The 27304-nt window shown below is 35.1% G+C and overlaps 1 protein-coding gene and 1 non-coding gene across 2 annotated transcripts in view; both read right to left on the reverse strand.

Annotated features, from left to right (window-relative positions):
* Positions 1–2996: 2996 nt before the first annotated feature.
* Positions 2997–3068, reverse strand: TRNAQ-CUG. The gene has a single exon. It is a non-coding gene; the product is annotated as a tRNA-Gln (tRNA).
* A 6452-nt stretch (positions 3069–9520) lies between these two features.
* Positions 9521–27304, reverse strand: part of LOC115954712 (trafficking protein particle complex II-specific subunit 130 homolog) — a 28843-nt gene continuing 11059 nt past the window's right edge. The window contains exons 11-21 of the mRNA XM_031072637.1: positions 17872–18035; positions 17556–17769; positions 16661–17206; positions 16341–16553; positions 15675–16068; positions 15480–15570; positions 15259–15343; positions 14785–14974; positions 11214–11512; positions 10291–10381; positions 9521–10137 (exon numbers count right to left, since the gene is read on the reverse strand). Coding sequence (XP_030928497.1) covers positions 9962–10137; positions 10291–10381; positions 11214–11512; positions 14785–14974; positions 15259–15343; positions 15480–15570; positions 15675–16068; positions 16341–16553; positions 16661–17206; positions 17556–17769; positions 17872–18035 — 2463 coding nt within the window. The 3' untranslated portion in view covers positions 9521–9961. The remainder of the gene's footprint in view (positions 10138–10290; positions 10382–11213; positions 11513–14784; positions 14975–15258; positions 15344–15479; positions 15571–15674; positions 16069–16340; positions 16554–16660; positions 17207–17555; positions 17770–17871; positions 18036–27304) is intronic.

Consider the following 27304-nt stretch of genomic DNA (forward strand, 5'->3'; position numbering starts at 1 on the left):
TCTCTCACTCTTTCTTCCTCCTCTCACCGAGTATATTATGGATATATTGTGAATAAATGATTTTATTTTGATTTTTGGTTGTGTTAAGTGTATATTTGGAAATTTTCTGTTATAAAATTTGTTTGGAAGCTGAGAAAATTGCTGAGAAAATGTGAAGCATTTGTAGGAAAATAGTATTTTCAGAATGTTACCAAACATCGAAAATCGTTTTCCGGACTATTTTCCATTGTAGAACCAAACACCTGAATTTCATTTTCCTTACGAAAATTCATTTTCCCCTGCATTCATTTTACACTCGGAATTCGATTTACATCGAACCAAACTTAGCCTTAAACTCTAGTGAAGAGGGTATTGACTTTTCAATTAAAATAACTATTACTTTAAGAAATTTATTTATTAAGTTTCTAAATTAGACTATATATTGGTATATAACAAAATTAAATAAAGGAATAATGATTTGGGACAAAGAGAATATTAATTTTACTATAAAAATGTCTACAAATTAAGGTTGTAATGGATGTGGTGCCACACATTAACACAATAAATAAAATTTTGAATTACCTTTTTGTTTTGTAATTTAATCTGGTAAATCATTTTGTAAAGATTATTTTGTAAAATTTGCTATATCCATAACATTACTCTATTATTTAATACATACTGTAAGCCTAAATAATGGATTTACATTTTTTTTGTTGTTGAGAATTTATTGATTTTAGACAATTTTAGATAGAAATGTAAACATTAAACTTATATTTGTATATATATATATATATATGGGTCCGGTTAACTTTCTATTTTAGAAACATTTTCTCGGGAATTGAAAAAGCTGTCATTACTTTTTCAATTCTCGAGAAAATTTTTTCCAAAAATAGAAATTAATGTGTGCCCTTAGGGCACACATTAGTAAAATCCTATATATATATATATATGGTTTATGGTGTAGGCACGGTTTGAACTTTAAATTTCTTATTTGATGACAAAAAACTTTATCAGTTGAATTATCTGAATCTTACATGCGAACATTAATCCATAGCAATTCCAAAATCATGTGAACATTAAAAACACAAAAGTACATTCAATGCTAATCATGTCATGGACTACAATTTTTCATATGCACGTCAAGTTTATTGTTAAGGTATTGTCTTGTTTTTCCTTTTTTATTGGCTAAATCATGTCATACAGAATTTTGTTTTCTTAAGATGCAATCTTGTAGAGAGTGGTATCAACGAGGGTCAAATTGATGGTACAGTCGGGTCATTATCTAGTCGCCATCCAGATCGTTGACAGACGACAGTGCAACGAACACTACGTAGTGAGTAGTAGTGACCATGAAAATGATTTTACTGATAAAAAGAAAAAAGAGTACAGATTCTCCCTGGTTTTTGAATTGGACTTACCTTTCATGAGTATAATGAAATATCAGTTTGGCTTTATACTCGACCATATGTACTGCAATTTCTGATAAGAAAAAGAGAGAGAATATCAATATAGCCCATTAGTGCCACTGTGCATTGGCTAGGAAACTATTCCCTACTTTTCTTTTTCTTTTTTATTTTATGAGAAGACTATGAATTTTATTCAGATTAAAAAACAGCTGTTACATTGTGAAGAAGAGCTTGTTCTAAGAAACAATGACTCTTCAATCTAAGCATAAAAATTATCAATGTCTAAAACATTTTTTACTAGGAGATGCGCAAGTCTATCCTCCAATCCACTTATTTAGTTCTCTCCACACCACTTTGGTTGTTGGCAAACTATTTCTTCCATTGGCTTAAACGTATCTATAGAACCCAAATTGCTGGCAAAGAAGATTGATACAGCATCCTTGTCTTGAGATGCTAACTAGCAGGGCAAGTAGAGGCACTATTTTGTTAGGTTAAGCATAGTGAAAATCTTTCTAGCAGACCAACAAAATAACATGGCATTGTTGTTTGTTCCATGAAAATAAGAGCAGTAAACTTCAACAAGTAATCATAAATAAAACAACAAGAAGTAAAAGATAATTTAGTATGATAATGTCTTCCCCAAGTCATAAACAAATAATATGAGTATATGACCATATGGTGAAATAGCAATATTTTATGGATAGCTTTGTGGTTTTTGCTTTTTTGGGCCAGCAGAAAGTAGATAGCTTTGTGATATTCGAAATAACTGGAATCAAATCTTCTTTGGCTTTATATGTGACAATTCTTTTTTTTTAAATGAAGTAATGTTGTGGCAAGAGTAAGACTCAAGTACATTTACAAATAAAAAGGCCACACAGCTGCCGCAAAAAGTGGAAGTAGAAAAACTGGCAATGACGACATGGAACCATGATTCATGCTATCAAAATCTTCAATCTTCCTAAACAATTTAGGATACAGAATATTTTTCAATTTTTTTTCAAAACTTTTAATGGTAACCAGTTGTGATTGATGTACAATAAAATTAGTGTCAGTAATTATAAACTTATATATCAGTAAAGTTTCTTCAATTACAACTTACCATCTTATTAAATGGTAAAAAATGTTGTATCCCTAACATAACTACTTGAGAAAACCATCTATAAGAACAAGCCTACCTAACATTAGGTTGTCTTCACAATTGCTCAATTTTCTTAACTACCAATGGTTTATATTGACAGATTTTCTTTGACAGGGATGTTAAGTTCCCCAAGATTTCTTGATGATCTGTGGAAAATGCAGGCAATTTGATTTTTTGGGTTATGAACTGGATGAGCTTCTTAATTTAACGAGTTGGAAAGCATTGGATTTGCATTTCATAGTAGCTAGCATAAGTAATATTTCGACAAATAGAGCTTCAATTGAAATCAAAAAATGTGGTGTTAAAAATAAAAAATAAAAATCCAGAAATGTAGAACACATTATATATGATGTTGGAGACAAGGTGGACTATTTTATTAACTGTTTTGTTAAAAATCTAAATTGGAATTTTTTTGGGAGGAGTTGCAGACGGGGCGGTGATAATATAAGAAGTTCAAAACTCTGGGAAAAAAAAGGTCCCACCGAGATTTGAACTCGGGTTACTGGATTCAGAGTCCAATGTCCTGACCACTAGACCATGGGACCCTTGTTGTCTGAATAGCTTCACATATTATATTTAACCCTTAATACCATGTAACCAGACACAAGCCAATCCTGAAATAAAGCTAGAAAGATAACTCAAATGGGAGGTTTTTTTTTTTTTTTTTTTTTTTCATTTAATTGGGAAATAATAAATTTTAATTTTATAATGAAGATTTAATTTTCAAAAATATAATGTAACATAAAGCGAAAAATAATAGAAATATTATTTTCTCTTATCTCCTTGTATGAAGACAATGGAAAGATAATAAAAGGAAAAAATATAAATATTTTAAAAAGAAAAAAAAAATCAAATATCATAGTTCTAGTATAAAATTTAATAAAAAGAGATGATTTTTTTTTTTTTAAATGAAGTTTACTTTATCTTGGACAGAAGACAATGCAAATTGTAATCTAATTTTTAATTTTGATTTTGGTGGTAAAATTGAAATAAAGACTACATTGTGTGCAATTATGTAGAAGTTTAGGTTGCTAATGTTGATAATCTACCACATAAGATATTGGTTTACAAATATTAAAGTCTTACATTGTTAGAGAAAATTAATCATCATTGACGATTTGGCATATTTATAACAATTGTTTTTTCCAAACATTTGAGGATTTTAATTGAGTCGAGTTTCTACTAATTAATCTAATATTATGGAGACGTTGTTAAAGGTGGGAAAAATAATGCAAAACCATTTTTATTTTTTATAAAAAAAAATCTAATTATTATCATAAAATTTTGAACCATTTTTATAATAGGAGGTGAGGCCTTCTTATAAAGGGGTGGTTCGGATGGAGCTTTTTGTAATAGAAGCCTTGGGCCAACATTTACAACAATATCAATTTAGAGGCCTTGGGCCAGCATTTACAACAATATCAATTTATCCCATCCATCAACAATTGTTCAAATCTTAATGTTAACCACTTCACCCACTCAAAAATGTTGTTTCTGATAGAAGAATAGGAAACAAAAAAAAAAAAAGACATCGTTTTTAGTTAATTAACTACTAGCATTGAAGAATGCTGACAAACAGTTTTCATTGAAGAGTAATACTACATATACGAATTATTTTACAACATTTTTACAAACTGCTGATATAACGAATTCTTACTAATTCTAATATGGGTTCATCACTAACATCATATTTTTACTTACAATAACTATTTAAATGTTATAAAATAGTTTGTATCTATAGCATTACTTTTTCATTAAAATCAATCTCATAGTTTAGAGTGTAAATGGTAAGTTTTCGTACTTAGGGGACCAATTTAAAAGAGACCCCAAACTTTAGAGGATTTAAAATGCATTTTAATCTTTAAAATTTTCTCAAATTGAAAATTTATTAACTTTCGTTCACTTTGAATCAACTTTTGCTACATTACTAATGTAGGCATTAAAAAAAGCCGGTACATATCTTAAATCTGCGGTTCCTACCAGAACAAATACAGATAGCAGCAGTAACATGTACTATTTAATATGAAGTACTGTAGTGAGTTTCCAATAGCCATTTGAATAAAATCAGTTCTGTTCTTCCATATCCAAGTTAATTTTATATAACAAATGTACACACTATTTTTCTTCCTACAGATCGGATCCACAATTCTAGCTCTTTGAAACTATTTTAATGTAGAAACTCATTTCTCTTTATATTTACCAAATTAAGCCAACAGAAATTGAATATAAGCGATTAAAATTATTAAATCCCTCTAATTCTATAATCCAAGTCCATTGTATTCCAAAATGTACTCCAACTTTCTAATTCTCATAATTTGGATCTCCAACTTTCTAGGTTGTTGCCAAAATGGCAAATATTACTTTTTGCTAAAATAATCAACGTTCTACCATTGTTTTGAAACTTGAGTTCATGAAACACGAGTTTTACATAGAACTCGAGTTTATGAAAATCGAGTTTTACATAGAACTCGAGTTTATGAAAATCGAGTTCTAAAAAAAGTGACACCATGGTAGAAGTTGATCTGGCATTTTATAATTTGAAAGTCCACATGGAACCCAAGTTTAAAAAACTCAGGTCCCTTGTAATATAAAACTTGAGCTTTTGAAGATCAAGTTCTTTAAAAATTTGAACATGTAAAAGTGAGACAAGAGCAATTGAAACAGGCCAATCTTTTACGTGGTGTTTGGTATTGGGTAATATTTTAAGATTCTTAGGAATGTTTAAAGATTCCAATGTTTGGTTGCAAATTACATTAGGGAATCAGATGCTAAGAGAATTTGGATTCCCCTTTTAAACCCCTCTTAGTAGGAAATTGTATTTTTTATAAATTGACAATTTTAACCATTTTTCCTTATCGTTTAAGCAATTAAAATAAAATATAAAACAAATCATCAATATCTTTTCTTTTGTCTTATAGACCTAAACGTTGTCAAGTTGTTTTGTTATGAATTAAGCTCTTTTAAAAATTATTATTAAGAATAAAGCATTTGAGAATTTAAATAGTTATTTTCGTATTGTACTTGTCATTTTAAAATGTTAGACTACAGTTTTAATGAATTTGTCATAATTAATAGTTTATATATTTTTTTTCATTATTTATTTAGAGAAAGATTTTTTTTTTTTTAAGGACTTGATAGTTCACATTCATAAAATGGGAAAAATAAATAATTCATTTAAGATTCCTACGAATAATCCAAATATTATCATTTCACATTCCTAAGAATCTTAAGAAATTCCTAATGAAACCAAACATAGGAATAACTACATTCCTAGGCATCCAGATTGCAGGGAATCACATTCCTAGAAATCTAGATGCTAGGAGTAATGTAGATTCTCCTGTACCAAACACCACATTAGTCTTGTTTTGTCTCCCATGTGCGTGTAGGACAAGTAGAAGTAAGACAATAGCTGTTGGAACAAAAGAAAAAAATAAATCACTAAATCAGGTGTGTAAGAGAGAAAAATGAGTTGGTCATGTTGGGAAGTAATGAGCTGGACCAATATATGGGTCGTGATCATCAAGGGAAGTAAATGTTATCAAATAGGTCATGAACATCAAGAAAATCTACAATAAACAGTGGTAGTGGTTGAGAGTCCATTGGACAGATGCTACAACTATTGCAACAATTGATTACTACTACACTTCAGCTAAATTGCTACGGCTAGGCTTTCTATAAGTCTAAGAGCATTCACTTGACTTTAATCTTGTATCTATAGTAATAATTGCTTTCCGATTGTCTTGAAGGTTGCATCCATGAATCGCTCTTTGTTGTGCAAGTTGCTATTTGATGACTTAGATGAGAATGAGATAATCGAAAAACTTGTTATGGAAACATCACAACCTAAACGTCGTCACTCTATCCGACGTAATCATTTGGTAGGCCATGAGAGGTTTTTTCTAGATTATTTTGCTCCCGTACCAATATATCCACCCACTTTATTTTGTAGGAGATTTCAGATGAAGTGTTCTCTTTTTCTCCATATTCAATCTAAGGTAGAAGCTCATGACTCTTACTTTATCCAAAAAAAAAAAATAGTGCCAACAAACTTGGTTTATCTTCATTACAAAAGATAACTGCTGCACTTAGAATGCTTGTGTATGGAGTATTGGGTGATTTGATAGATGAATATGTACAGATTGGAGAAACTACTGCATTAGAAAGTTTGAAAAAATTTGTTACTACGGTAATTGATGTTTTCTCTAAGGAATACTTGAGAAAGCCAAACAATAAAGACATTGCTAGACTGTTAGCTTATGGCAAACGCCGAGGTTTTCTAGGTATGTTAGGTTCAATTGAATTGCATGCATTGAAAGTGGAAAAATTGCCATCTGTATAGAAAGGTCAATATTGTGGTCATATTCGTGAGCCTACTATTATTTTAGAGGCAGTAGCATCATATGATCTTTGGATATATCATGCATTTTTTGGGTTACCTGAGTCAAATAATGATATTAATGTATTAGAGCGGTCTCATGTATTTAATGAACTTGCTGAAGGACGTACTCCTGCAATACATTATTCAATCAATGGTCATGACTACACAATGGGATATTACCTTGCTGATGGTATATATCCAAAGTGGGCAACATTTGTGAAAACAATCCCATCTCCTTAAGGACATAAGCGAAAGTTATTTGCAGCAGCCAAAGAGGTATGTAGGAAGGATGTTGAGTGTGCATTTGGAGTGCTTCAAGCACGTTTCGCAATTGTCCGTGGACCTGCACGATTTTTCCATCTTGAAACACTCCAAAAAGATCGTGAAAGCGTGCGTAATTCTCCATAACATGATTGTTGAAGATGAGCAGGATGATAATGAAGTGGTAGACTTGGATTATGAACAAATTGATGGAGTGGATAATCTTCCTATGCAAGTGTTACGTGAACAAAGTGATGGATTTATGTCATACATTGAGAGGTATGGACGCATTAGAGATCAAGAAATTCATTTTCAACTCCAGGTGGACCTCATTGAACATTTATGGCAATTGCAAGGCGAGTCGTAAGAACTTCTTTTTTTATATGTTGAGAAGCATGAGTCATAGGAACTTGTGCGAGCGTGTGAGTTTTATTGTAATTTGGTTTGAGTTATGTATGTGAGTAATCTATGGATTACATTGTTCTAGTTATAATATGTGTTTTATTTTATATGTTTTCTTATAAAATCCCTCCATTTCATAGTTCACATTGTTCCAAGATTACTTTCGGACAATTGAGATGATAATAGGCTGCTATCATGACGATTGAGAAATTTTTTTTAGTCAAAAGATAAATTTGTATATATATAATTTGGGGTTAAAACAAAATATTATTGTTACTCTAGTTTCTTATTTGCTATCATGATGATTGAGAAATTGTTTTAGTAAAAAAAAAATGTATAAGTATAATTTGGGGTTAAAAAAATCACGTGTTAACACTAGATGATTATTTGCTATCATGTGGCGGTAGCGGTGGAAGAGTCGATGACGGCGGTGGTGGCGTTGGCGGTTGAAGAGTCTGTGGCGGCGGCAATGGCGACAGCGGTAGCGGTTGCGAGTGGTTGTGATTGTTGTTTATTGTAGTGAATATATTATTTTATTGTAGTTGATATATTATTTTATTGTGATATTTATATTATTTTATTATATTGAAAGTTAAAATAGATCCACTGCTGCAGCATATGTGTAGATAAAATACATAAAGTAACTTTTGTTGAAGTTAAATAGCTAAATTTTTAGCTCCACTGCTGTGAATGCTCTAAGTGTTGTACTTTGTGAAGATATATATATATATATATATATATATATATATTTGCTCCTTCACGTGTTTAGTCCAACAAAAGATCACATTTTACTCATTACTCGAGCTTCTAGAGCTCAAGTACTCATTACTTGAGCTTATAGAGCTCAAGTTTCATATTACAAGGTACCCGAGTTTCACAAACTTGAGTTCCATGTTGCCTTTTTTAATTAAAATAGTCCATATCAGTGGGTGCCACCGTAGCATATTTTTATAGAACTTGAGTTACATGTCAAACTCAAGTTTTATAAACTTGAGTTTCAAAAATGTGATAAATTACTAAATATTTCACAAATAATTACAAAACACCAAATATCTCGGCCAAAAGTGGTATTTGGCTAATTTAGCCGTTAAACCAAAGTACTTGGCAGCAGCAGCAAGAATGCTCTTTCGCAGCTAACATAGGCATCATAGGGCTCATAGCTGCACACATATCAGATCTGTTGCGTCAATAGCATTAGACTAAGAGACTACTACGTCAATTGATACACAAAATGAGCACCTTGATTTAAGATTAAGCTTTAGAAGCGGTTCAGAGCATCAGTGATAATTGGAGTCCAAGTTGGTGTATACAGGCGGCTAGGCCTTCAAATTAGGGGGAACAACAACGTGTTAGTACCTTTGTTCTGGCAAAATGTAATAAAATTCCACTAAGAGTATTCCACTTACTACTTTACCAATTGTAGCATATTAACTTAATGGCACAACTAGCGAACGCGGAGGACACCTCATGGCTAGGTAACCTGATCCATGACGCTAGGCAAGCTCTCAAATCCTTTTGTTCTTGGAAGATTAGTCACACCAGGACAAAAGGAAATATGGCATTGGCAGCCCTCCTATTGGCTAGAAATTTAAAAGTTTGTAATTGGATAGAGGAACATCGTAGTTTCCTTCATGCACAGCTTATACCAGATGTATCTCGTTCAAAAAAAATAAAAAAATAACAAAATTGCAGCCTGTAACACACACCCCCCCACCCCCTCCCCCTCTCTCCCTCACTTTATAAACTAACCAAAGTTTAAAATAAGAACGAAAAAAAACATTCTGTAATTAGAGCGTATAATGTAACACCAGTCTTAAGCTACAAATAAAAAGAGATTTGTTTTAATTTTTGTACGAAATTCTTTGCCAAAAATCTATTGAGATATCCTCTCTGTACACCTCCTTCAATATAAGGAAAAAGAAAAAGGAAAATGGGAATTTTGCACAGGCTCAACCATATCAAATCATGCATTAGATCAAACAATAAATAACTTTCAATAAGGTGTGGGGCACAACCATCATATTACACTCCTGAATTTACTCTTTACAAGAACCGACTAAAAATTTGAAGAAATTTGTCTTTGTTCATCTCTACAGTGTATTGTACATGGAAAGAAAGTATAAATTCCAATGTACAAGAGTAGGGATGTCACATAAGAGCCAATGTTCAGAACACCCAAAGAATTACCTAAGCCAAACTAAATTAAACTAACTTTTCCGGATTTTCCAACAAACTCAACAAGTACAGATTTACAATTATCTAGATAATCAAAATCGAGAACCTCCTATTATCTCTATATCTGCCATTTTTTATTAAAAAGAAAAACTTGTCCAACCATACGGTGTGTAAAACTATAATGACCTGGGATAAAGTAACTGAAATTCAGGAGGTAAGTAATCATGCCGGAATGCAGAAGGAGGAGCTGAGAGCTGGAGGCAAGACACAAACCAGGTGGGGCCCAGCAGGATTGCAACTTATATTTGTCTCATCGACTTCTGGCAGTCCAAGTTGTGGGGGACGAACATAGCCTGCCACCAGCGGCATGCATAATATTGAGATAACTATCCTTGAACCTGTCATGGTAAAAAAATGATCAAGTTGCTACAGAAATGAGTCATGTAAAACCATATATGTTAAGACATAAGCTTCCAGGTATTCTTGTTTTTACCAATATAAAAATAATAATAACAACAAAATCTTGTAAGTGGCAAAAGTAGTTTGGCAACCTTGCTTTGTGGAGAGAGAAACATGCCCTCTTTTCCTCCCAGCAAGCATCCAATTATCTGAATTTGCACCGACTTCATATAACACCTCATTCTGTTGTACAAACAAAAAACATAAACTTAAAGCATGTGAAGGGGTTACAGAGTTTGAAAATTTAACGTTCATATTTCAGTTATAGCAGCCTAAAGTATTTTCAGATCTTAACTGACATTTCCTCTATCCAAAAATGGCAGTGGGGAAGAAATCAGACAAAATATGCATAAACTATAATACGAAGGATATAGATATTAAATTGGAATCCTCTGCTCTTCTGACTTCTAAAATTGAAAAACTCAACTCAACCAAGCCGAGTAGAGCTAAGCTTAGTTGAGGATAGGGTTCCCCTCCCCCCCTTCCCTTTTCTTATTTAGATCTTAAAGAATGAAAACATAATCTCCAAGTAATAATTCTTTCTTTTATTAGCCTTTCAGAGGATTCAAATATAGAAAAAGAAAAATTCTGGAAAAAATATTCATATTGTTAAACTAGTTAAAGAATTATGTCATGCTAAAAAAACATGTTACTAAACTAGGGCAAAAATCTATGCTATGCTAAATGAGATGATTCAAGTTCAAGACCTACTACAACACTAGAAATTTGTCAACAAAGGACAAATAGGTCATTAAAAACAGGATCCTACCAAGGTCAGATCAAGGATCATAAGATCCTACTCTTTGTTGAAAAACAAAAGCAAAAAAAAAACATTGGTGAAATAGTCCATGAAAGAGATTGCTTCAATATAGTGTAATTCATATAACGTACGCTACATCTATATAAACAAAAAAGAAAAACTTTATTTGATAGGAAAAGAGTGATGCTCTAAAATCCTAGGTTTTAGCTTGCTCATATACATTGACGACAAATTATGGACCATTTCTTGACTTACATTGTGTTTAGAAACTTCATTCTCCTCAAAGTCTTTTAACCTTTCAATCCTCCATTCCATGCTAACAAGTTGCCCAACTCTAAGGCCACCAGAAGGCAGAGGAAGAAAACCAACAGCCAGACATGGGTCAAGCACGGGTCTCTGCAAAACAAGAGAACTCCTGAAGATCAAGTCCTGTCTAGCACCCTCAGGTCCAGGAGATTCTACAGCCACAGGTGGGTGTGCTCCAGTGGTTCTATCACCCGAAATGCCATATTTGATATTTAATATGCTCTCTGGGCGCAGTGCCTTAGCTTCATCTGCAAACCAAAAGAAAAACTGGTTTTCGAAAATGTAGGCCAAATATGAAAAAGATTAGCTATTGCATTGGCAACAACAAAGCCAATTTGATCTTGACACATTACTGTTTGGCATGTACACAATGTTTCTTATGATTAATCACCTTCAACTTTGGAAACAAGAAATACACCGCATTACTTTTTTTCTTTCCAATCAGTTCCCAAATTGATTGCTTTAAGCTGACCTTTAATGATCAAATCTTGAACTTCAGAAAAGCCATGTTTACTATAGTTTAATCTCCTAGTGTTCCAAGAAAATTAGATAAGGTAGAAAATTGACATGCTAATTCACGCCATGGTAAGACAAAAGAAATAACTTGTGGCTCAATTGAAAATATTGCATTAATCAGGTTGAGTAATGAGCTCAAGGGCGTTGTTTCTATGCTGCATTTAATATGCATATTAACTCATTTTTAGGTTAAAATAGGCATATGAATGTAGTGTTTCTACATATCATGGTTTAAAAAACAGGCTTAATATAATTTATACCAAAATACACACACACACACACACACACACACACACACATAGAGAGAGAGAGAGAGAGAGAGAGATGGGTTCAAGTTACATCTAGTGTAACTTTGTATGAGTTGCACCTTTTGTAACCATTGATTTATAATAAATCTAATGGTAGAAAGATATTAGTGGCCATGTTATCATTAAATATTTATTACTTTCCAACTCACCTATTTAATTAAATATTCTCTCTCTCTCTCTCTCTCTCTCTCTCTCTCTCTCTCTCCCCCCTTTATTCATTTACAATAATCTTAACATTTTAGACAATAAAAAAATTGCAAAATCTACAGCCACAGGTCAAAACAGAAATTTCTTTGATAATTTGATTACTGAGTGAAAAGAAAAGGAAAGAAAATAACTTAACATCTTATTTTGACCATATAAAAAACCATAACACAAGACGTACTGAGTTAATTAGAGACGTAAAAGGAAAAATATTTCACAGATCAGACCATTAAGACTATTTGATCAAACTGATACCATCTAAATCGTAAAAGCTATGATCCTTTATATAATCAATTTCCCATGTTTAGCCCACCCAAACGACATGGTCTACAGCCTCGTATTGAAATTGAAGGCATTGGTCTTGATGAACTGGTTCATCTGCAGTTATATTTGGCAACAGAGTTCATACTTGTTCCATCTTGTTATCAATTTTAGCAGCGAGCAGTGGGAAGTGCATATGAACTGAAGTCCTTGTTCCATCTCTGCAAATCTTTTTGATATAAAGAGAAAGGGGAGAAGCAAATCAAGTGGCTCACTCTTTCGTTCTTTTTATGCAGATAAGAGTATTTTTTAAAGACACAAACCTTACCCAGGAAGAGAGATATTGATTTGGGAGTGTTATCCAAGTATATAAGTTTTGGACTAATTTTTGGTGTTTTCCAATTGCCATGGAGATCAGTTGAGGTGGGAAATATACTATTCTTTTGTGCATAAGGAATTATAGGAAAATGAAGATAGTGTGGTGTGAAAAATTAGAGTAAAGAAATTGCTCATGTTCTACTGTAGTGAAAAATTGCTCATTGGAATTGCCACCGCATCTGTAGGCTTGCTAAACCGGAAGTTTTACAGGGATAAAATATGAGAGAGAAGCTGAAGAAGAAGAAGAGAAAAGCATTGAATTTAGAGAAATTAATGTGGGGGCAAGTAACTCATTGGTTTTTAGACAGAATATCGATGACATAGCATTTGTGTGTTTTTCACCATTAGATCTTATGAAAATACAATTAAAAAAGGTTTTAACTTCTGTGAAATTATACCATGTGTAACTTGAACTCATTATATATATATTAGAAACTAGGGTATCTAGAGTTGTTCTAGCACCTGACCATTCCCTCAGGTATGTGTAGTCCTCCAGTCCCACACACACGAAGTTATTACATAGAGGAATCACTTAGGGGTGACCCCAAGATGCTAGCTAGAGGTGTCAAACCTAGCACTACGTAGATATCACGAGGCCTTATGGTTGTGAGAATATGAGCACCTTTCCAAGAAAAAAACATTTCAAGAACAAACTTCAAAAGTGCATGTTTTTAACATCACATAGATGAACATAAGAAGCCACTAATTTCCCAATCATCATGTCCTTGCTAACTTATGCCACAGCTAGAATGACAAAGAAAGCAATTTTTCAGATCTAAATAAAGCTCCAACTATTTTAAAGAACCCTTTCCATTATTTGAATTACTTAAAATTTAAATAAATTATAACCTTAATTTTGTATAGACTGGTCACAGCACTAAATTTGAAAATGGATTCAATAATCCCATTTCTATCCACCACTACTTCCTTATCTTACTCTCCTGACTTGCCTTTTTGTGTCTATGTCAATTGTTAACACAGTGCCAAATCCAACACAAGTCCTTAGTTTTTTTTTTTTTTTTTTTTTAAATTTATCATCATAAGGGCCAGGTCACACCACAGGGGCAGGCATGAAAGGCAGGAGTCAGCCATGGCAAGGCCAAGGCATGCTCCTGTAAGCAAAAAGCCTTAGTCCGCTTAGGCATGCCAATATACAGCTTAATTAACAAACATCAATCTTGGATTTGAAGCTGCTTCACACTTAACTACATTGAGAATGGCTTAAAATTAACAAGCTTTGATATGCATGAGATTATGAAAACGAACTTGCTTCGAACCTGAACTGTAAAGGCAACAGGACCTTTGCCATCTCACATTTTACCATCACAATAGTCAACAGTTTTTCATGCATATACAGAACTTAAAGATTATATAGCCAAGCTGTATCAAGTTCAGCTCATCAATCATGTTTTGCATAATATTTCAGAATTGATATCTATATCACTCATAGGGAAAATTTTATGGACCTTTGAGAAACGAAACTGGCAAGCACATCAAAATCAGCACTGTGCTATTACTGAATATGAATGAGCTGTACTTAACTTTTTTAAGTAACATGGCATTTATAATTTTATAACCCCATTTGTAGATATCAAAGGGAAGTATGTAATAAAAAGCATGTTAATATGTTAGAAGAATATTATTAGATGGTCCTGATCTGGCACAGATAGTAAAAACAGATCCACATATAAGTGCATTGACTATATCCAGTATTATTTGAAACATAGGGTTACAAGCTAGTTAATTGTTAATGCGTGAGACACTCATCTACAAAGGATGCATCTACACCTGTTTAACTTCAATTTTGATTAATGAAGATGCCAAAATTTATTTACAGAATCAAATTAAAATACCTTCAGCATTCAACATCTCTAAGCATATGCTGAACAGGATTGCTGCTCTGGAATATGGAGAGATGACAAGTGGGAAGAAGCCTGAAGTTGGTCTCCCATCACCTTTTGTAGTATGAACAAATCCATCTTGAAGATCAAGCCAAGCATCATTTATGGTTAAAGTGGCCTTCACTTCTGATTGTAGTATCACCTGGAAGTAACATAAACCAATGTGGACATTATAAGAAAAATTAATAAACCATAACAAGATAATTTCATAGTTATTATTTTCACAATAAGAAATGTGAACTATTATCTTTGGAGGTCCAATCAACAGTAAAATTGATGTAATCCTTCTGATTCTTTTTCTAATTTATAACTTTTGTATTGAAAGGCAACAAAGGTCATTTGGTTTGTGAAAATTTGAGAACACTTCTTCAAAAACAAAAGGCACACAAAAAGAAGAGTGCTTTCAGAAAATCAATGAAAAATTACCTGTAGAAGCAAAGTTCCATCATTGCATTTATCTGCAATACGTGTGCTCACTTGGAAAGGGTCAGTAAAATGGACAGCCAGGGTCCTGTGCATTGGGCCAAGTGATTATTCAGACAAATGCATAACTAAAGAAAAATAAAGAAGTTAAAAAAATAAATAAATAAATAACAGGCAAGAAGTCTTTTCAATGAAACTGGAAGAATGATGGAAAATGACAATGCCTCTCAAATATCTGGTTGTGAGATACTCCAAATTCAAGCTTCAGAGCTATTGTCCTCATTCCATCCACAATACTCTGTCTCAGAGGGGAAACTGCCCATGAAACACGTCACAGACATCAAAGGAATCAGATTCAACAAAAATAATATATGCAAATCTCAAAAGATACGGAAACCATCAAACATCACTAGCTCAACCTGAAGATGATCCTCTTGCAAGCCCATCACTAATGGCACATAAAGGAATCCACAGAATAGAAGTCACATTGTTTGCCCAATTTGGAAACTCTATCCTGCCATCATGGAGCCTCAACTGCTCAAAATTTTTATCAACTGCCAAGGAACCTTCTTTCTGAGCAGCATCAGACTTTGCCATGTTAGCAGCAATCTGCGACACATCAACATAACTCTGCATCTCAATGACATGTGACTCTTCAATCTTCAGACCTGGACCAGTATCTATATGCAATATAGCGCCTTTCAGGGAGTAGTTGATTGGCCGTACTATGATCCCAACCCACTGAGGTTCATTTATCAGCAAAGCAGATGAAATAGATGCAGTAAGATCAACCAGGGCTCTTGGTTTGAAAACCTATGAAGGAAGAGGTTTTCTCAGATGATTGAACAAGTATGTATAAATCTACTTTTTCATTATAAAGTACACAAATATGTACTAAAAGACAGATACTTAGAAATTATTTCCTTATTCTCATTCTGCTTTAGAATGATAAGTGGATAATGCAAGAAGAAAACCAAATGTATAAACACAAGTATTTGCCTCATCATCATAAACATCATTATTATCTAAGCTTCTATTAAACCCTTTGACTAATTTTTTTATCCTCTGGCTGCAAAACAGGTTACCTTCAAGATAGGCCTAGTTGGCTTTTCATAAATCATAAAATCATCACTGTCTGCAGGGCCACCCTTCGAAAAGCTATGAGATCTGAACCGCAAGTGCCCAATCTGCCCAGTAAGAACCCCCAAGACATAGGAACCTGGTTTTTGGGGGGGCAAAGGCAGTGTAATAATATTCCGACCAGGTTTTAGAACAATAGCAGAAGGGCACCTTAATGCCTGAAATATCCGATGAAATAATTGTTATTCGAAATTCTATCAAATGCAACCAATAAAACTGCTCAACTGTAATGAAAATGAAAAACATCATGTCCAGAAAAGAATACCTTAACACCCTCATCACCATTATATGTAGCCATCAATGTGAGACTGAGTGAATCAAGAGTTATATCATCAGGAAAGCCACTCCAAACGGTCACAGATAGAGTACCAGGATCACCATCACAGAGCTCCAATGGGGGCCCAGGATTCCCAGAAAATGTAATTAAAGAAGACACATCTAGGGGTACAGGGTCCTTCATTTCACTGTGTGCAAGGCGAAGAACTTCTGACTGAAAAGCTTCACGTTCCTTGGTCAAAAATAAGCCTTTATCTAGTGAAAGTAATCTCACACAAGATGATAGGTAGCCAGCTTGATCATTAAGTATCTTCTGACACTCAGCTAAACTGGGCAGGACTTCAGCCAATAGATCCTGCCATCCTTCACCCGCATATAGGGCACAAACCTTCTCGTATGACTTTGCAGCCAGATCAAAATTTCCATGTTTGAAGCAGACAGCTGCTATTTCACCATCAAGGACAACTCCATGTCTTTTCCACCAGGAATTATGGTAATTGTCAGCAGCACCCTTAGTTAGCTCTAGATATTTTTTCTGCCAGTGCCAAAATTGAGAAAGCAGCCAAATATCAGACATACAGAGAAGTAAAATAGTTAATGGAAAAATAAGATGCCAAAGCCTAAATAGAGTCGAGCTTTTCAGAGTGAGACCACTTAAAGACAAACAGTATCAAAAATAATTTAGAAGTTGCTCCCAAATTTTAAGGAAGGGATTTAATGTTTGATTACATAAAGACGTCATCACATAAAAGAGATACTGCCAAGAAGTTAAAGAGAATGAAAGACATTGTGAGAATATTTTTTTAAGGGCAACAAACTTTTACAGGATGCTGTGTGCATGAGTATTCGTGTGTGAGCACATATATGTTTGGCCCGATTTATACCTCATACTCCTCTAAAGATGATAAAGATTTCCATAAATCAGTATTAGAAATTGTATGCTGCAAAGCATGCTCAGCAGCAACATAAATCTCAGCAAGTCTCATGGGTCGATCAATTGAGCTCTCAAAACCTCCTGGTGAAGAGTTAGTGCGTGACATGGAACTTGCACGGACTTTTTGTGATGGGGACATCTTTGTGGATGCATCTGAGCCTGATCTGCCAATGCAAAAACCAAAAAGATACAAACTTAAAAATCTAACATAAAAGATAACATATTTAAAACACTTAAAAATAAAATTAATGCATTATTTTTATTACCCATCATTGAAAATGGGGCGACCTTCAAACATTTCAACCATATTTCCAGCAGAAAGAGAAGCCCTTCGCCGATTTGCCTCACGCAAAAGAAGGGAAGGTTCAAGAGGCAATGGTTTCCTCTGAATACCCAAGTGCTTGACTCTTGGAGTTTCTTGGAGAATCATCTATACAAAGGAAAACATGGTCAGTAGTTCTTTTGCAGGAAAGTCAAAAAGAGGCTGTTTAGCGATAATAATGATACTACTAAGCACATTTTCTTGAGAAATTCTGCACTTGGCATACCTAGCATTGTAAGAAATCAGATGTTTTTTAGTCTAAACTACACTTAGTCAATTGGGCTCAGCTTTGTAAGCCGCTGCAGGTTGGAGGGTTGGGTATTAGACGATTGAGGAGTTTTAAGTCTGCCTTGTTAGGAAAATGGTTGTGGAGGTATGGCATGGAGACTAATGCTCTATGGAGGAGGGTTATTGAGGTGAAATATGGGAATGATTGGGGTGGTTGGTGCATGAAGTAGGTGACCAGTGCTTATGGTGTTAGCTTGTGGAGACATATTAGAAGTGGTTGGATGAATTTTTCTAAACTCCTTCTGTATGATGCGGGGGATGGTACTAGAGTGAAGTTTTGGAAGCATGTGTGGTGTGGAGATCATACTCTCCAAGAGGCTTTTCCGGAACTTTATTGTATTAGTAGGACAAAGGATTCTCCAGTAGCGGAGGTTATGTGTTGGTCTGGTGGGAGGATTCATAGGGATGCTAAATTTCGTCGTCCTCCACAAGATTGGGAACAAGAATCCTTTGATCTGTTATGGATACGGTCTACTCTTCGACGGTACTGGGATTAGGTTCGGATCAAGTTTGTTGGAAGCCAGCATGGAGTAGAGGTTTTGAGGTTAGAGGATTCTATCTTTCTTTCTACCCTCCTACCCTCTTATCCTTCCCTTGGAAAATGATATGGCAATCGAAGATTCCTCCAAGGGTAGCTTTTTTTTCATGGTCTGCTTCCTTAGGTAAGATTTTAACAACAGATAACTTTCGCAAACAACGTGTGCTAGTTCTTGATTGGTGCTATATTTGTAAGAATTGTGGGGAGTAAGTGGATCATCTTCTTCTTCATCGCCCCATTGCTTGTGAGTTGTGTTTGTTGGTGCTTTGTTTGTTTGGAATTCATTGGGTTATGCCTCACAAGGTTATTGAGTTGTTTGAGTCTTGACAGGGTATGTTTGGAAGACATAGAAACACAGCGTTGTGGAGAATTGTGCCTCATTGCTTGTTATGGTGTATTTGGCACGAAAGAAATGCTAGAAGCTTTGAGGGATATGAACGCTCTATGTTAGAGATTAAGTCTTTTTTTTTACACACTCCTTGATTGGAGTGTGGTCTTTTGTCATTTTTCTTGTTCTTCCCTTCCTGTTTTACTTGATCATTGTAATCTTGGCTATTGATTTGTGCCCCCATAGTACATTCCCAATGTACTCAGGTTGGCTGTTTTTCGTTAATTATCAAAAAAAATTTGAACTCCAAATTTTTGAAGACCCAAAAATAAACTTCAGCACTCAACTAAAATTATGACAGCAAATACAGCCCACAACAGAGAGAGTAATTGTCAAAGACTAAAACAACTTTCAGCAGATTTCAGTCACTATAATAAGCTCTTTGAAATGACGGCTTACAACATAATTGACAGATCAAATGACAAAAGTTTAGTCATGCTCAAGGTTGTTTTCACTTCCAGATATGTTCTACTCAGCAATTTATAACCTAAATTTCTCTCAAATTGTCATCCAAATTTTAGTTCTTTTTTTTTTTTTTTGATGAGTGTCATCCAAATTTTAGTTCTAAATAATCAATATGGTAGAATATCAACCATATGAGGAAAAAGAGAATAATGAATTTTATTACTAGCATTTACATGTTAAGGAGTAATGTGTAATAAGGTACTAAGGTTATTAGTTTGAATGCTAAGCTTATGTGTTACAGTAAATTAACATATCCTAAATACTTTCCCGTACACAAAATGGTATCATAGCAGTAAATCCCCCTTTGTTGCTGCCGTCAACCATCATCCACTACCAACTTTGCCTTACCCATTGCTGGTGACCACGCCTATTGTAATACCAAGCCTTAGCAACCATCCATATCCAGAAACCCAAAAGTGTAGTCCCACATTCAATGTCAATGACAAGTCCAGTGGTTATCAAAACCACAAATAGGGTCGCTTAACCGAGGTGGCCTCGTTCTCAGTAGAACTATCCTCCTTCTCAGTAGAACTATCCTCCGCTGTTGTCCAGCCATGACTGCGGCCACAACTGTAATTTTGGATTTATCCAACTTCACTTGATTCCACTGGGATTTCACTCCAGGCTGCTGCTTGGACTAACTATGACTCAATCACTAGGAGCAATCACACTTCTGGTATGTTTTATATCACATGATTCATTCATTGGCAGCTCCACATTCAAGTCAAGGTGTACACAGGAACACTCTAACTTATACACACACACATACTTACAAAACAAAAATTATATATTGAACTAACCTATTTTGACCACCTTAATAATAAAAATGTTGAACCTAACTAGAGAATCACAAGAATTTAGGTTCAACAAGAATAAGAGTAATGCTACTTCTACAACATTTTCACAACAAATCTTATATGGTAAGTTGTTATTGATTCTAATTTGGCCCAACATTAACATTACTTTTTTACCCACCAATAACAGCTTTTTACATAATATTTTTTTGTGAAAATGTTACGGACGAAATATTACTCCAAAAATAATTCTAGCGCCCCAAATATAATCATTAACCCCTTTAATTTTTTTTTTTTTTTTTTTAAAACCCTTAAATAACAACAATAAAAATTATCCCAAATAACAACAAAAATAACCCAAACAAAAACAAAGTTAGGCTAAACAACAAGAAGTGAACAAATTATTCAAGTACTTTTTGATATGCTTCGTGCTTCTTTGCATTTAGTAGTTTATTGAATATACATCTTTCTTACTTATCAAAAATAAAATAAAAAAACAAAACAAAAACAAATTATTCAACAAAAAATCTATTAAAAAAATAAAAATAAAAATCCCTAATCATTTAAATTTGCAACCTGTTGAACCCATTGCATAAAAATAATCTTTAATTCATTTTTCCTAAAAAAATGGTACCAAGAGATATAGTACGGTCATGAGTTCTCCTTGGTGATGCCGACAGTTATGCTCTCTTTGGCTTTGTAGTCACAACAATTCTGCTCTCCTTAGTGACTTGGCTCACAGTTGTAGAAAGTATCATCTCTCTCTCTCTCTCTCTATTATCATTTAAGGCTCTCTCTTACTTTATTACTCTCATCCCAGCATTTTCAATTCCTAATTTATCTCTTATCAGTCCCTTTTTTTTCTCTCTTTGTTAGTAGAAAGTTATTGTAATACTTCATGTATATGCGTGGTTTTTTTTTTTTTTTTGGGGGGGTGATGTTGGTATATTCAAGTTATCTCTTTATTACACTTTGTATAATTTAAGTTTTTTAGTGGCCACCCTAGAAAAAATGTTCATTGTGTAATATGTGTTACTATTCAAATCGTGTGCTATGTGTTAATGTGTTTGGCATGCCAACTATGCTAATCTGTTGGTCTTTGTGTTGTCATGTTGACGTGTTATTTATTCCACAACAGAATGGCATTGAGACATTTGTTAGAAATTACTTGAGCACAATTGTTTCATATGTATGTTCTACTATTGTAGTGATACTCTATGCTAACAGGTTTTTATATTATCAGTCGCATGCCCTCTGGTGTTCTTAGTGTTTGAATCCCCTTGCAAGTCCTGAAATGTTCTTAGTGGTCAGATCCCATTTAATCTACTTTCTCCTGATAAGCCCTCCATAATTTTTTTTAGTTATTAGCATACGCAGAGACAAGCGTTATTCACCTACACTTTCAGTGCTGATGTCATTATCATTGTAACTACCTCATATTATTCCTCATCATTTCTGGCAATGATTTACCTACCCTTTCATTTCTTCCTTATTTGTCACCACTCTCCTCATCTTCTAGTTCTAATAGTTCTCCAGTTACTGCTTCCGAGAAACCTTTACAGGTACACTGTCATCAAAGAACACATGCTAATAAGCCTCGTCCCAAACTGGACACCCTGCTCCTCCTCTCATTACTTTGCGCAAAAGGCAAGCGTACTTATACTTCTTACCCTATTTCCTGCTATGTTTCCTATGTCCTTTTTTTTTTTTTATAGGTAAGAATAATTTTAGTAAAACAAGACTACTTCATGAAAAATACATGACAGCCTAAAGAATTACAATCGGAGAAAATATCTACATGCGAATAGATTCTATGAAAGATTAAATAAAATTACTATATGTGAACCTGAAGCAAATACCACTCATAGAGTGAACAAATGAAGTATGCTAGCAATTGAGTTGACGTATACTCCACATCCTCAAAAGTACATCGATTTCTTTCTCACCATATAGTCCACAACAGACATAAAAGGAACAAGATTCTAGACACCCAAAGAAGAAGTAGACCCTCCAATTAGCCATCCATATAATAAATCAAAAACCTTCTCCAGTAATACCCATTGCATCCCAAACACAAAACTTCACAAATCAGATGCCACACTGCAATGTATCAAAAGGTGGTCTGTAGATTCCCCACAACAACAAGACATACAATACCAACTAACCAAAGAATAACCCCTCTTGAAAAGATTATCACCAGTAAGAATCTTTCCTAAAGCCGCCGTCCACACAAAAAAGGAAACTCTCTAAGAAGCCTTAACCCTCCATATAGCTTTCCAAGGGAAAGACAAAGTGGGTGAACCCTATAAAATCATGTAAAAAGATCACATAGTGAAATCTCCACTACTCTTTGGCTTCCATCTCATCCGATCTTCCCCTCCCTAATAGGAAAATGGGAATTCCACAAATGGAAAAATGCAGCCACCCCATAAATCTCCCAATCATTACAGTTTCTCATGAATCCCACACCCCAACTCCTTCTCCCCCATCCTCCCGACTCTCCAACAATGATTCCACAAAAGCATCCCTATCCATAGCAACTTCAAAAATTATAGGAAACATCATCTTTAACAGTTGATCACCACACCAACAGTCATGCCAGAATCGGATTCGAAAACCAGAGCCTACCTCAAACCAAATGTATTGTAAAAAACTCTCCCTTCATCCTAATACTCTTCCACAACCCACAGCCATGAACAAGTTTTGAAAATCACCCCCCCCCCCCCCCCGCTCCCCATACTTCCCAGCGACTACCCATCTCCACAAGTGGTTCTCCTCCAACCCAAATTACCATAACCACTTGCCCAACAAAGATTGATTGAAGGTTGTAAGTTTACAAACCCCCAACCCTCCACTAGCCAAGGTTGGGACAAGATCACCCTCAAATAGAAGATCAACTACTAGATATTGCACCTTTCAAGAAGGAAACTTGATTACACGGAAGACTAGAGTGTTATGTCTCAATCTAGTGCAAAAGTGGAGTATAGAGCCACGGCTCGTGTCATTTGAGCTGATGTGGATTAAGCACCTACTTGAGGAATTGAGACTTAATGTCAAGTTACCCTTAACTATGCACCTACTTTAGTTGTTTGCTGTTTATTTTGTTTATTGCTTTTCCTTGTGTTCAACATCATGAACACCTTGTATTGGCTTTTGTCTATTTTTTAGTTTGTTTTAATAATATTCTTATTACCTATAAAAAAAAAACTATGCATTGTGATAACCAAGCAACAATCCATATTACTTTAAATCTTGTATTTGATGAGTGGACTAACCATATAGAAGTGGATTGCCATCTTGCTCGGGAAATGGTGGAAAGTGAAATTATTGCTACCTCATATGTCTCTACAGGAGCTCAAATTGCAAATATGTGTATTAAACCCTTATGCAAGACTAGATTGTATTTAATATATAACAAGCTGGGATTATATGATACATATGTCCCAGCTTGAGAAGAGTGTAGAGTTGTGTTTAAATATTAAGGGGTGAATGTGTAACAATGTACTAAAGTAAAAATACTAATCTTACGTGTTAGGGTAAATTAACATACCCTAAACACTTTTCTTGTACGCAACATGATAAAAAGTTCAAGGTAGATGGTGTTTAATATGAGGATGAATCGGGTGTACGTTCTCAAGTGGTCCAATTTTATCAGGAGCTTTATACAGAGACAAACACGTGGTGCCCAACTGTGGATGGGTTGGATTTTGCTTGTATTGGGAAGGATGATAGGTTGTCGCTTGAGAGGGAATTCTCGAAAGAAGTTACCTAGGTTCTGGCAGAGATGGAGGGGGATAAAGCCCTTGGTTCGAACGGGTTCATCATGGCATTTTTTCACAAATGTTGGAGGGTAGTGGAGGATGATGTTATGGCTGTATTTAAGCATTTTCAAAGGTATTCAGTATTTGAACGGTCTCTAAATGCTTCTTTTCTCTCTTTAATTCCTAAGAAAACTAATGCTATCAATATAAAGGATTTTCAGCCTATTAGCTAGGTGGGCAGTGTTTACAAGTTGTTGTCTAAGGTGTTGGTGAATAGGTTGAGAGGGGTGTTAGACAGTCTAATTTCGGAGAATCAAAATTCCTTTGTTGGTGGAAGACAAATTTTGGACTCAGTGCTAATTGCGAATGAGTGCCTAGACAGCAGATTGAAGTGTCACTCACCAGATGTAGTTTGTAAGTTGGACATAGAAAAAGCCTACGATCATGTTAATTAGGATGTCTTACTTTATTTGTTGAATAGGATGGGCTTTGGGTTGAAGTAGAGGGAGTGGATTAAAGCTTGCATATCTACTGTTTGCTTCTCTATTCTTGTGAATGGATCTCTGGCAGGTTTTTTTGGAAGTTCTCGTGATTTGAGACAAGGTGATCCTTTGTCCCCTCTTCTTTTCCTTTTGATTATGGAAGTTTTAAGTCGGATTCTGTAGAAAACTGAGGATAGTGGTCTGCTTCATGGTTTTCATGTGGGACTAGTTAACTCTATTGGGATACGCATATCACATTTGTTGTTTGTAGACAATACCATTTTGCTTTGTAATGCTCCTAGAGAACAGGTGTTGTCCATTAGGCTAGCTTTGTCTTGCTTCCAAGCTTTTACTAGTTTGAAAGTAAATGTGGGGAAGAGTGAGATTGTCCCAGTTGGGGAGGTTGGTAATATAGGTGCTTTGGCTAACATTTTTTTGATAAGTAATAAGAATTCATTGATAATAAAAAAGATACACCCAAGCACACAGGAAGTATACATGGGGGAACAAGTCAAGAACGAAAATTACAAAAGTCAAGTAAATCCAAAATAGAAAAAGGATGGTTTCTCCACACAGAGAACCATTCAAGTAAGGTTGGATGAAAAGAAGCTTGAGGTCAGGCATAGCACGCTCAGAGTCTTCAAAGCATCTACTATTCCTTTCCTTCCAAATACACCACATCAAACAAAGAGGAACGACCTTCCAAATAACTCCATTGCGGAGGCGACCAAAGTGACCTTGCCAGCAAGCAAAGAGACCAACAACCGACGAGGGCATGATCCAACACACTCCAAATAAACCAAAAACCATATCCCATAACTCCGAAGCAACTGGGCAATGAAGGAAAAGATGGTCAACACTTTCACTACTACGCTTGCACATATAACACCAATCCAAAATGCAAACCTTTCTTTTCCTTAGATTGTCAATAGTCAAACATTTCCCCAAGGCTACGGTCCAGACAAAAAAAGCCACTCTAGAGGAGATCTTCTGCTTCCAAATACTTTTCCAAGGGAAAATATGCTCACTATGGCCAACAAGAAGATGGTAGTAAGTACTAACCGTGAACCCCTTACTCTTACAAGGCAGCCAAAATCTCTTATCCTCCTCGATTCCCCTTACAGGAGTGCTATAAATGGAGTTGATGAAGCTCCTGAAAGCTTCCAATTCACGATTATGCACCTCCCTACAAAACTGAATCTCCCAATGGAGGACTCTAGAGGTGCTTTGGCTAACATTCTCCATTGTAGGGTGAGTAGCCTGCTTATGAAATATTTGGGAATGACGTTGGGTACTCCATACAAGACTGCATCATTTGGAATCCTATTTTGGAGAAGATGGAGAAGCATCTATATCTGTCTAAGGGTGGTAGACTTACTCTTTTGAAGAGTACCCTTTCTAGCCTTCCTACATACTATCTATCCTTATTTACTATACCTGTAGCTGTGGCTGACAGATTGGAGCGTATTTAGAGGAATTTTTTGTGGCAGTCTTCAAAGGAGTGTTTCAAACATTCTTTGGTGGCTTGGGAGAAGGTTTGTTCACCATTAGAGATGGGTGATTTGGGGGTTAGGAAGTTAGTTCACTTCAATCAAACCCTGTTAGGAAAATGGTTATGGAGGTTTGGCCAAGAAGGAACTCATCTTTGGCTGAGGGTTATTGCCACCAAATATGGACAGGGTCAAGGGGGGTGGAATACTAAAGTTTGCAAAAGGGCCCACAGGTGTGGTCTTTGGCATGGTATTAATGACAATTGGGAGAGGTTCTCCAAACAATTGGCCCTCGTGGTGGGTGATGGCTCTCGCATTCTTTTTTGGCATGATAGGTAGGGGATACCTCACTTAAAATGCTCTATCCTCAATTATATGCGTGTTCAAATGACAAGGAAGCTTGCATTTCTGATGTATTGTGTCATCCGGAGGGTGGGAATAATAGATTTTGGAACTTGAGATTTTATAGGAATTTTCATGAGAGGGAATTAGAAGCTGCCTTCGCTTTCCTAGATTTCATTCAGTCTCGGATTCCGATAGGAATTGGGAGTGATAGTCCCCATTGGTGTCTTAATGGGAATGGTAAGTTCGATATTCGGTCCTTTTATAATAAGATCAAGGGTACCTCTCTCTTTAGCTTCCCTTGGAAGGGGATTTGGAAAGTCAAGGTTCCAAAAATGGTGGCTTTCTTCATGATGACCGCAGCTCATGGTCGAATACTTACCTTGAATAATTTGATGCTCTGGGGTCTCCCTTTGGCGAATAGGTGTTGTATGTGCTGCTGTAATGAGGAATCTGTGGACCATCTTCTCCTACATTGTCCTGTAGCTCATTCTTTGTGGGTGCAAATGTTACAAGTTTTCAGGACCCAATGAGTCATGCCAGGTTCAGTGGAGAGTTTGGTGTTTTGTTGGAGTAATTGGCTGGGGAAATTTTCTTCAGACATATGGAATATGGTTCCTGGCTGTTTGATGTGGGTTGTTTGGATGAAAAGAAATCGGCGCTCTTTTGAGGCTAAAGACAAATCGCTTGTTCAGTTACAAGCTCTATGCCAAAGTACTCTTTTTGATTGGGCTAGGTGCTGGGGTTCTTCAAATTGTTCTTCTACTCTGGAGTTTTTTACTTCCCTTAGTATTGCCCCTTAAGTTGCTTTTCATATCTTTGTTGTTTT

This window comes from Quercus lobata, chromosome 8, assembly GCF_001633185.2.
Source record: "Quercus lobata isolate SW786 chromosome 8, ValleyOak3.0 Primary Assembly, whole genome shotgun sequence".
Taxonomy (NCBI): Eukaryota; Viridiplantae; Streptophyta; class Magnoliopsida; order Fagales; family Fagaceae; genus Quercus; species Quercus lobata.